The sequence below is a fragment of the Cebus imitator genome, unplaced genomic scaffold (genome assembly GCF_001604975.1).
Source record: "Cebus imitator isolate Cc_AM_T3 unplaced genomic scaffold, Cebus_imitator-1.0 Scaffold582, whole genome shotgun sequence".
NCBI lineage: Eukaryota > Metazoa > Chordata > Mammalia > Primates > Cebidae > Cebus > Cebus imitator.
In genome coordinates, this window is record NW_016107897.1 from 158342 (window position 1) to 170183 (window position 11842).

Genomic DNA, 11842 nt, shown 5'->3' on the forward strand with positions numbered 1-11842 from the left:
AGTCTCTTTTATCTCAGGTCACTGTCACAGGTCCGTTCATAAGTCTGGTGTGTGCGTGTGTGTGTGTGTGTGTGTGTGTGTGTGTGTGTGTCTGTGAATGGAAGTAGTAATGTACATGTGTACATGTGGGACAGTATATACAGCCAGCCACATCTCAATTACTTGTTCCAAAGAAAGAAATTATGACATAAGATTCTCAGGTTATGGAAAAACCACTTAGAGGGGGAAAGGTAAGGGCCTATACCCCATAGAAGGAAGGTTCACTCGCAGGATCCTCTCTGCAGAATTCCACAGCCCACTCAAATAACGTGTCAGCTGGGTGATAGGTACTGGTCCCCTACATGTGTGAAAAATCCAGACTGTGAGTTGTTCCTGACATGGTTAATCATAAGATGCCTAGATGATGGACACATGCTGTGTATCTCTGAGGCACAGGCACATGGGGTAGAGCAAAATAATAGGTTGTGGTAAGGTTATAGGCATGGATGGCGTTCAAGAGAATCATGAGGCAATTTCTGGATAATCTAGGAAGCTTTCTTGGAGGAGTTTCTGGGACCAGAGTAGAAAGCAGCTTAGTGTGAAGACCAGAGTAGAAGGCAGCTTAGTCCAGGAGCACTGGACATAGAGTGAGACTGACCTGGATATTGCGTCCACCTCTGCCACATCTAGGCTGAATGGTCCTGGGTATGTCACCTCTCCTCAGTGGATAAGACTTAATGACGTTGCCAGCATGATGATATCTGTAAAAGCCTGGTATGTGGTAGGTGCTCCACTGAATCCGAATCTGAAGGAATAATCTTTGGAAGAAAAGGGCAAGGGGTGTCTTCAATGCAGAGTGAGCTTGGAGACAGGTGAGGGAAGAGTCACAGATCCAAGGGACTTGTCCTGAGTGGAGGTGTTGAGGGTGAATGGTAATGGGAGGAGGGGGAAGAGCAAGATACTTTGAAATTTGTGTGGAGGACTTTGAACAGGTGTTCTTGATGCAGTGAAAAGACCAAAACATCTACATGGAGTCAAGCCCTTCCCCTATCTGAGCCACAGCTTGCTAGCTGTGTTGACCATGAGAAAGTTATTTTGCCTTTCTCAGCCTTAGTTTCTGCTCCATAAAATATAGATAATAGTAGTACCCACCTTCCAGGGTTGTTCTGAGGCTTAAATGGGTTAATATGTATAAAGCTCTTAGAAAAGTGGCACATAGCAAGCATTGACCATCTTTATTATTTGTACATTTACAAGGTTCAAATGAAATAATGATGCCAAAGCCTGTTGAGATGTTTATTTCTTGTTATGTTGGACAAAATGTCGGGGGGGCTTCTTAGGCTGAGAATAGCCTTAAGGAATTCATTCCTTCACTAGTTCAACCAAACAGTATTTATTCAGGACCTACTATGTGCCAGACACTGTGATGGGCCTTGAGGAGATACATAATGCTGAGCGAAACTGCCGTAGTTCCTTACCTCATGCGGCTTACTGTCTAGTGGATATAAAAGGAGTTTTTCACACTCAACCCCCAAGTGCCCTGTTGGTGGGCATGGTTGATTCAGTCCAGAAAATTTCAGGATATGAAACTGTTCAATGCGTCGTTAACAGTTTTAGTTAATCTAGTACCTGTGATTAGTGATCCCACCTAGTCCTCAGGGCGAAGGGAAGTCTGAGTAATTCCTGCAGCAGCAAAGCCTGGAATAATCTTGGACTCAGCCTGGGAATGAGGATGGGAACCCCTCTGCCAAATTTGCCTGATCTAAAGCTCCTAACCCCTGCCCCAACAGCAAAAGTGGTATGATTTATTTGAGTCATGTGAGATTGGATAACATTTTTTCTCGTGGGTGGAAGAGATGGGGATGAGCATTGGGAAGGTGAGATGGGGAGTAGGAGGCAAGGCTTCAACTCTGACTTAGGTCTCTTCGGTTACAGATTCTTACTTTGCCTTTAGGTTCTTTGATGCCAAAAGGTGTACAAGTGGGAGGTCCTGGGGGGTGGAGGATATACCTCCTATGGCTGTGGTGAAAGTTGAGGGAGGCAGAAGTGAGCGGAAGAGGCTGCAGATTGGCAATACCAGCCTTGTTTTTTACCCTGAAAGACTAGAGAAAGTTAGAACTAATACTAATATTTGCACTTGATCTTAGCCAAGAGGTCGAGAAGTGCTACAACTAATATGCATAGAACACGTGCTGTGTGGTGTATGCTGTTCCAAACCTTCGCATGTATTAACTCATTTCACCATCACCATAATTCTGCAAGGCAAGCTATCATTCTCATCATCTTCATTTTACTGAAACACAGAAGGGTCTGGAAATGTATCCAAGATTTCAAAGCCATTTAGTGGTGAATTTGTGATTTTTAACCCAGGTAATCTAGTTCCAAAGTCCACTATGTTCATGTAATCTGTGCTGCATTTCTCCATCTATAAAATGAGGCTGGATTGCTTTATCTTTGAGAGCCTTTCCAGCTCTGACAGTCTCATTGTATTTCACATATACTTCTATGAACTTCCAGGCCAAATGAAAAAAAAAATTCTGCTCCCAAATGTCAGTGATTTCCACTAAAGTCCCTCGGGAGGAGACTGGGGAGCCCAGGCTCAGGGAAAAGAGCCGACATTGGAGCCTGGTCTTCCCAGCAGCCTCCAGGGCCTGAGAACAGCTGGGGGCCTGGGAAGCTCTGGGAGCCAGGGCCTGGCCTGCATTTCCAAGTCACTTGTAACAATAACAAGGAGCAGCAGCTCAGGCAGCTTCTGCTGGGATTAGGGGTCAGAGGTTTTGCAGTGGGTCAGGGAACGGAGCTCCTCAGTTCCATTCCTCTGGCCAAACGTTGAGCTGCTGCTGCTGCTGCCAGGGTGCTTACAAGTCCAGGTCAATCGGCAGTTCCAAGGCTGAGGCTGCCAAGGGGCAGAGGCAAGGGAGTTCTGCACTTGGGGAACGGGAGTTGAGGCCCTGGAAGTGGATGCAGGCTGACTTTCCCTGGCCCTTTCCTCTACCTTGAGTTGGTTGCCTTCTGGGAGCTGGAGAGAAGAATGTAGCACGATGATATAATGTAGCTGGAAACAGGACCCTGATCTAATCGCTCAGGTTCTGCCTCTTCTTCTCTTCTCTGAGCCTCAGTGTCCTTACCTACAACATGGGGAGACTATTCTCCACTTCATAATTGATTGCGACGATGACCTATGTGAAAAGGCCTGCCACACAGTGGGTGCTCAGTAAAAATGAGTTGAACATGAAGACAGCTGATTGATTGCTCTAGGTGACCCTGGGCTCATAGCTTGAACCCTCAGTTTTTTCATCTATAAAATGAGGAAAAATTTTTACCTATCATTCCCTTGATTCCCTGGCTGAGTAGAGCCTAGAACTGGGGACATCCTGTGGAAGTGAAACGACAGTGGAAAACACAGATGCGACTACACTCAGGTTCAGGAAGTGGGTTGTTCAGGCAATTTCCTCATTCCTCCTATACCCGCCCCTGCTCCCACCCCTGGTCAGACTACTTCAGAGTCTGGAAAAGAAGCTCCATCCCACATTGGAATCCTCGTGTCTTTCCCCTTCAGCCCCTTCCTACACTTACCCCTATAGGGCCCCTCTCCCGGAAAGACTCCCAAGTTCTGGACAGGAAGGAGGGTCCCTGTTGGTTGGTGGGAAAGTCAAGTCTTTGGGATATTACATTCCTGAGATTATCCAGAGAACCCCTGGGGGTTGCAGCTGCTGCTGACTCTCCTCCCTGGCCCTACTCCTGGCCTGCTGTGGAGGCGGAGACAGTAGGGCCCAAGGCTGGAGAAAGATTGAGGGAAAGCAGCTCAAAGGCAGAGTCAGGCCTGGAGGAGCCCTGCAGGCCACATGAGGAGTCAGGATGAGGCAGGAGGAAAGGAGATCCTAGCATGACTGGTAGGAAGGAATTAAGGGGAAAAGCACAAAAGGCAGTAGGAATTTTTGCCAAGGGGTGGCTTATGAAACCATCAGCATTCCTGAGGCTACAGGTTGGGGGCCCTTTTCGAGGGTGGATGAGTAGGTATTAGACCACAGTCATCCTGATGGGTAGAGATGGAAAGTCAGCCTTTCCGAGAGGCCTTCTGTGGGGCCCACATACTCCAAGCCAGTGTGGGACAGCCTGCACCTCAGTGGGGAGACAGAGGAGACAAGTGCTCTGCGGCTTCCTCAAAAAGCTGTCCCAAACTCTGAGTTCTACAAAAGCCTTCTAGAATTCATTTCTTCCATTGATCTTCACAGCTGGGAGTGTTCCTCACCCTCTTCCTTGTGATGGAAGAATAAGAATTGTCAGGCACTTACCTCTCATTAGGTAACAAGTCTGAGGCCCAGCAAGGAATTGTTCAAAGATACAGGGTCAAGCCCAGAATGCCTGTGTCAGCCAGTCCTTCTCGAAACCAGGTCTCCTCTGCCCTTTTCAGGGACAGGATTGTCATCCTCCAGGGATGTAGCACTTCATCCCCAGCAGATATCACATCCCGAACGTGAGCACATGTCTCCAGCTCATTGACACAAGGTTTAAAAGTGGCACCGTGACACCAGTGCTCCAGTTTAGGACCTGGTGGCAGGCTCAATTGAGCCTCAGCCCACATGCCACCCTCTATCTGTACTCAGCTGTCTCTGGACTGTGAGCTGCTCTGAGAAACCAGCCTGTGTCTGATTGACCCCTGTGTCCCGCGACAGTCTGGCTCAATGCAGCCCCTATTCTAGGCCTAGCCTAGAGAAAGTTTGCCAAGTGCATAGAACAGGTGTGCACTCTCATGCACGTACAAGTGACCAAATCGACTGCACCCACCTTCCAGCTGAGAGACCCCAAGAGAGAGGAGTCAGCTCCAGAGGGTTCAGGAGAACCTGCTTTTCACAGTGGCATGATCTGTGTTGGCAAAACTCAGGCTAGGCCTGGGGGTGGTGAGAGCCCACTCTGGAAGAAGGGAGGGCCAGGCTGTGAATAGGGCTCTGTGTGGCCCAGCTGAGAGGGCTGGGGGAGGCTGGAATGTGAAGAACGTGCTCTCATGACTGTGGCCCTAGGCCTGGGTCTATGGAACAAGGTTGGCCAGCGGTGGGGGTGGGGGTGTTGGAGGTGGTTAGGGAGGAAAGGGAGAGGTGGAGCAGAGAAACCAGGCGAGGCAAGGACAAAAAGTCTCTCCAGACGTCCCCTCATATAGCAGTACAAGGGCTGATCCTAGAGCCTGCAGGCTGAGCAAAGAGTGTGCCGGGGAGAGTGAGCTCCATCCCAGCCACTTGTGGCTGAGGATGGCCCGGTTCTGGACAAAGCTTGTCCATAGCCTTTGCAACTTGTCTCCAAACTACCCCTTTCAGACCTCCCTACTTCTCACCCGGCAGCCATCTTTCTGCTTTTATCATCCTTTGGGCTCTGGCTTTCTCCTTTGCGCTCTTTCAACGTGTTTCCCCTGTCTCTGAAAAAACTCCTCATCTGTCTTTTTTTGCCTGGCTACTATACCTCCCACTAGACTGAGAGCTCCTCCAGGGCAGGAGACACATCTGCTTTTGTGCATGTTTGCATCTGCAGGTCTACCCCAGTGCCTAGTGGACTGCTTGGAGCAGATGCTCCACAGACCTTTTTGAATCCAACAGGTCTAAGGGGAAATTGATTACAACAGGAAGACTTCCTTCCCATACACCCCCAAATCGCTTTTTCCTCTGTTCCTGACCTCAGTTAATAGTACCACCTTCTACCCAGTTGCCAGGCCAGAAACACTGGGGTCATCCTTGACTCCTCTCTTATCCTCCCACATCTATCATTTACTTTGGGTCTACCATGTAAATCATCCATATATTGGTCCCCTTCTTCCTACAAAGACCGCTGCCCAATGGAGTTTCCCTCTTATTGCCCAGGCTGGAGTGCCATGGAGTGATCTTGGCTCACCACCACCTCTGCCTCCCGGGGTCAAGCGATTCTGCTGCCTCGGCCTCCCGGGTAGCTGGGATTACAGGCATGTGTCACCACGCCTGGCTATTTTTTTTGTATTTTTAGTAGAGACCGGGTTTCTCTATGTTGGTCAGGCTGGTCTTCCACTCCCAACCTCAGGTGATCTGCCTGCCTTGGCCTCTCAAAGTGCTGGGATTACAGCCATGAGCCACTGCGTCCTGCCTCTGGTCCCCTTTTCTCTAGTTTTGCCTAAGGCCCCCATTCCCAATCCATCCTTCACTCAACAGTTAGAGTTACATTCTGAAACATAAATCTGACTACGTTACTCCTGTGTTTAGGCCCCTTCAATGGCTCCCCATGGGGCTCTAGATAAAGTCCCAAGTTCTTAAGATGGCCTACAAGGCCCTTCATGATCTGGCTACTACCTGCTGCTTCAGATTCATTTCTCACTCTCTGTCTGGCACTCTGCTCTCCATCTAAACTGAGGTCCTAAATGTTACAGTTCTGGGCAATTAGGAGATAAACTGATGGGTGGGACAAACAGCAGGCTTTGACACCTCCTCACCCTTTTCTATGCTCTCCCTTCTGCCTGCCAGGCTCTTTCCTCCTGTCTTCTTGATGAACAACTGCTTAGCTTTCAAGACCTGTTCTAAAAGCTACTTCCTTCATGAGGGTCCTTGTGACAATGTACCCTCACTCCCAGCAACGAATTACTCCCTCTGCTCAGTTCCACGAGGCTTTATACTTTCCAATAGCACTCATATTGAATTCTGATGATTTATGCATGTGATTAACTCTCCCTCTGAGCTGTGAATTCCTCAAGGGCAGAGGATATGTCTGATCTATATGAATTCCTGAGTACCTAGCACAGGGCCTAGCCCTGAGGAGGTACCTAGTAAATGAATGAATGAATAAATAAATGAATATATGAACAAATGACCCACTGGATGAAAAGATTGTCACCACTAATCCTGGTCTTCCTCCAGAGTGGCTGTCTTTATAACAGCTGGATTCTTCGCCTCTGGGTTCAGAACCTCCAAGTCAGAGGGATATGTCCTACAACAAGGAAACAAAAAGGGCCTTTACTTTGTAGCAGAACTCTTCAATGCAAAAGTCCATATGCCATCTTCCCTTATAAGTCTTTCAGCTAACAACATAGCATCAAGATTAAGGTTAAAAGCAGAGTGGGACTCATGGTCCTGATCCAATCCAGGTTATTCTGGACGCCAGGGAGAAAAAAATAGAATGCCATAAAATTGGGAGCCAATTGGCCTCATGCATAGACTTGGTTCTGACATTTACCTTGACCTTTAGCAAATCATTTTACTTCTGGGCCCCATTTGCCTTATGTGTCACTGAAGATCATAAAATCTACCATGCAGGATGGTTGTAATGGCCAAAGAAGGTCGCTCATTTGCAACCTATAAATCCCTAAATTTAAGGCCTAGTTATCTCCTGAACTATCTGTAATTTTGTTAAAACTATGATGGGTTGCGCTGGGGTGGGGGGGTAGGAGATTTAATATGACTAGAACATAGAGTACAATCTGTCCCAACCATCAATTCATCTCTTAATTTTCCAGAACTGTCATATTTAAGACCTCACAGGGGCCTGCTTTGTCCTTCTCTTCAATTCTCTCACCCTTTCTCATCCTTTCTTCCCCTTTCGTCCACCACTGAGAATTATATTGACTTGCTTCATCATAGTTCCACTTTGTAGCTTTGTAGCAAACTTTCGTATCTGTCGCTCTCTATCGGTCTTGCTTCCGTGGTCATGCCGATCTCATTCTAGAACTTTTTATCTCCTTCACACTAACATCCCTCTAGGGCCCTGCCAGTGAACACTCAGGAGGACCTCCCCCATCCCTCCTCTCTCCTGTGGCCAGTTGTGGCCTACAAGGGCATATCTGACCTTTAGTCACTTTAGGGTGATCTAAGGCTGAACCAAATCTCTTAAGATTAGGAATCATTGTGGTCAAGTGTCTGTACCTGGTGTGGCAGTCACTGTGCAGAGTATAAGAGATAGACACATATTATGGCAACTATTTTTCTGATAACCTCTTGGTTAATTTAGAGGCTGGCTGCGTAAAAGCAGAATAGGCAAGAAAACCCTTCTACCTCTAAGAAGTACCCTTCTTTCCTTCCTTCTTTCTTTTCTCTCCTCCTTAGCTATTGAATGAATGTCTCTACTACTGCCATTTTAGCCCAAGCCACTGACACTGCTTTCCTGAACTGCTGCAAAAGCCTCCTAATAGATCTCCCCACTTCCACCCCGGCTCTACAATCCACTTTCTACCCAGGAGCCAGAGTGACCTTTTGAAGGTAGAAACCAGATCTTGTCATTCTCCAGCTCTACATCTGCCAATGGCTACCTACTGTAATTTGAATTAAAGCCCAAATCCTCACCCTGGCCTTCAAAGCCTCTCATAATTTGGCCTTCCCGTCTCTCTTCACCCTCTGTCTGAAATGCTCTTCAGTCAGCTCTTCACACCGCTGACAACTTCTTGTCATCTGTGTCTCTGCTCAAAGTTCAGCTCCTTAGAGAGACCCCTCCGGCCACCTCCCTATTCCCCCTACTCGATCACTCTCTACCTTCATCCTGTCTTTAAAAATTTCTCCTTCTTGATTCTTAGTGATGCCTGAAATTTCCTTATTTCTTTGTTTACTGATTTACCGTTTGTCCCTTCCCACTAGGAGTTCAGCTGCATGAGAATCTCATCTGTCTAGGCCACTGCTATATCCTTAGCATCTAGCATACTGCTCTGCAGGGCATTGATAGTGTATAAATATCTGTTGGATGTATGAATTTACAGACTGCTTAATCATTTTAAAAAGTGCCTTCATGTACGTTAATTTGTCACAAAGCCTGTGAAGCCAGGGTTGGTGCTCTCCTAGTCTTATAAATGCAGACGCTGAGGCTCAAGAGGTTATGAGTGATGTTCAGTGCCATGTAATCAGTAAGCAGGGGAAAGTGGCCCTGAACTCGGGCTCTCCAATTCTAAATATTGCTCTTGCCACCAACACACCCTGCTTCTAGCCTTGTTGATGCTATATATCAAAGATGGTATGTGCCAAGCAAATGTTGACATATTCTTTGATAATCTCTCTTATCAGGCCTTGAAACAGTACTGTGAGCTGTGGCAGACTGTCTCCAACTCCCTGACTTGGGGGCACTCTCAATTCAGGGAGAGTGAAGTGAGCCAGCAGGATCAGCCATGGCGTAGCAGAAAGTACAGTTTTATGGAGTGGGCTGCCAGGAGTCTGGGTCTGGGCTCCACTTTGGTCCTTACTTTATTTTCCTTTTCTTTGCAGCTCCATGTGTCTTTCTGTAAATTGGGTAGATGAAATTTGCTAACTTTAAGATCGCTTTCAGTTCGGATATTGCATCTCTGCACTGCCTTGACTTCTTCTTTGTTTCTTTCACAGTGCTTCCCATTGCTGCAAGTGAAGAAGAATGCTGGTAAGTACACGAGGTGGGCATTGCAAGTGGCATACAAAGAGACTGAGCTTCTCAGTGGTTCTCATGTGACAGCTGATCAGGTCTCTGGGCAGCAGAGCCAAAGGCTGAGATGCAAAAGGCAGAGACATCCTCTCTGTCTCCCTCCACTGGACATCTACTGTCTTACTTGGGCCCAGCTTTTTGGCTTACGTGCAGAGCCTCTTTATTTCTCAGCTGGAAGTTTTGCTCTTGCCGGAGAGCCAGAGGAGGACTTCCCTCCAGAGCTTTCAGCAAGTGGCAGCCACCCATATACAACTCTTGTTCTCAAATGCCCTCTTTCCACTGGGAAGTGTATTTAGGGGTGGGAGATACATCAGGAGGGAAAACAGGTAAGTGGAGGATAAAGGAAGGAGACTTGGCATTTGGGGTTCACTGTCTATCATATTCCCAGCACTTGCTTTATCTAGAAGGTTTCCAAGAGGAGGTAGGCTTCAGAGTTCATTAGACTGAGGGGAAATGTGTAGCCTTTCCCTTTTGCTCTCTCACAAGTTTCTTTGAGCCCAGCTTTCTATGTATTTGCTGACTCTGGTGTCCTACTTGGGTGTGGATAAGTGGATGGCATTCTGGGAGCAACTACCTTCCACTGAGGACACAGTTGTCTAGAGAGGGATAACAGCTTTGTGGAGGAAGAGAAAGAAGGCTACTGGTCAGGGAAGAGTTTGGTGCCAGTGCCTGAACTCCTGGTATCAGCTGGGCTTTGCTGAGGTCATCAAGGCCATCCTCCTGGCTCCAGCCCAACTTCTACCATTCTCATTGGCTCCAATTTTTCATCAGGATGAGCTCATGACTTGAATGAACATAGCCCCTAGGTGACAGTTAGGGATGGGGTTGCCAAAACGGAAAGGCATCAATTAACAAGCGGCATGCTAAGGGCCTGTGAGAGGCATCCTGGAAAGACATTGGAAGAGAAAACCAGAACCCTTACTAATAAGGACCTTCCAAAGTAGTTGGAGCTGGTTTGGGCAAATCATACCAGGATGCAGAGAGGGGATTCTAGTGACTTCCCAAGGACTTTTCCATCTTACGACTCTGAGTTTCTGGGTGGTGGCTGCTACAAAGCAAAAACTGACGGGCTAAGGGGTTTATTTGCATTGCCATGACAGCAGATAAGCGAAGATTTATTTTGAAGCAGGAACACTGCTTTGATCAGCATGCAGCATACATCTGCTTCTCTACTTCCCCACCCTGCCTTTCCCCTCTCATCATCATTCCACGGCTTCTTGCTGGGCAGTTTCTGCTTTGCAACAGAAACTTCTGGGGGCACAAGGTCTGTGCACTGCCCATGCTAAGGGAAGGACACACTTCTCCATTTCAGAGACACCAGCTGCAAAGGCTAAAAAGAAACCCCTCAGGCCCTGAAATAGTGACTCCCGCCCCAGACGAATGCACTCACAGCTGCCAAGTTACCTCTTTAGAATATCTGTGCCAGGCAGAGCTGCCAGCATTGAGGTCTGGGAGGGTGGGCACCAAGTGGCTGAGTGGTCTGTGGCTTCCAGAGGATACAGGAGTATCCTTTGGGGGGTGGGGTCAGGCAGAGGAGGTTGCCACCTACAAAGCTGAGATGGGACTGGTCTTTCTGCTATTTCTTAGGTTAAAGTTTGAAAATGTCTATTTAAAGGCAAATGGGAACACATTGTCTCAGGCAGATTCAAAAACAATCTGGCATAAATTATGAGTTTATGTGGATGTGGAAATGGTAGCAGCAAGGCACTGGAAATCAAGGCGCATGGATTTTAGCCCAAATTTCATCATAGATTCACTGTGTCAGCCCAGGCAAGCAGCTTCCTCTGTCTGGACTGGTGTCCACATCTGCAAAATGAAACTTATTGCATGGGACTCTTATATGGATTACAATACATGCAGTACAAATGTCAAAGTGCTGAACAAATGTGATTGATTGTTTCTGAAATTTAGGTCAGGGAGTGAGCAGAACTTTTCATCTGTTTTGTTATGCATGATTTGAGAAATAGGTAATACCTTCACAGGTTTCAAAATTCAAGAAGTACAAAAATCCAAAGTCTCTTCTCACCCCAAGTCCCCAACCACTCAGCAGTCCTCTTAGAGGTGATCAATGTTAGCAACTTCTTGGCCCTCAGTGAATTTATAAGGTCTGAAGCAAGTGAGCTGTGCTAGATGGGACTGCGGTAGGGGCTGGCACTGCCTAACTGACCTGGGGGTGGGGCTGAGGGGAGCTGCAGACAGGGCCGTGAAGCAGGAATCTCGAGACAGGAAATACAGGGTGGTAGAATCGACATTCTTTTGGGACCCGGTCTTGACTGTGCCACTCATGGTGGAATGATACCAAGTAAGAGCCTTCCAGTCTCTGAACCTCAGTGATCTCATCTGTACATTGAACCTGTCGCATTCTCCTATGCCATTTCTCCCAAGAGCCACCAGAGCAGAACAGAAGAGGTAGAGAAGAGGACCAGCAGGGGACATTTTAGTGACAAAAATGTCAAGATACTGACAAGGCTGACAGTTG

The 11842-nt window shown here is 47.5% G+C and overlaps 1 protein-coding gene across 4 annotated transcripts in view; it reads left to right on the forward strand.

The window, feature by feature from the left end:
• Positions 1 to 11842, forward strand: part of STARD8 (StAR related lipid transfer domain containing 8) — a 77193-nt gene that overhangs the window by 6397 nt on the left and 58954 nt on the right. For all 4 annotated transcript variants that reach the window (XM_037734196.1, XM_037734198.1, XM_037734199.1 and 1 more), the window contains exon 2: positions 9288 to 9321. In XM_037734196.1, the coding sequence (XP_037590124.1) occupies positions 9288 to 9321 (34 nt within the window). The remainder of the gene's footprint in view (positions 1 to 9287; positions 9322 to 11842) is intronic.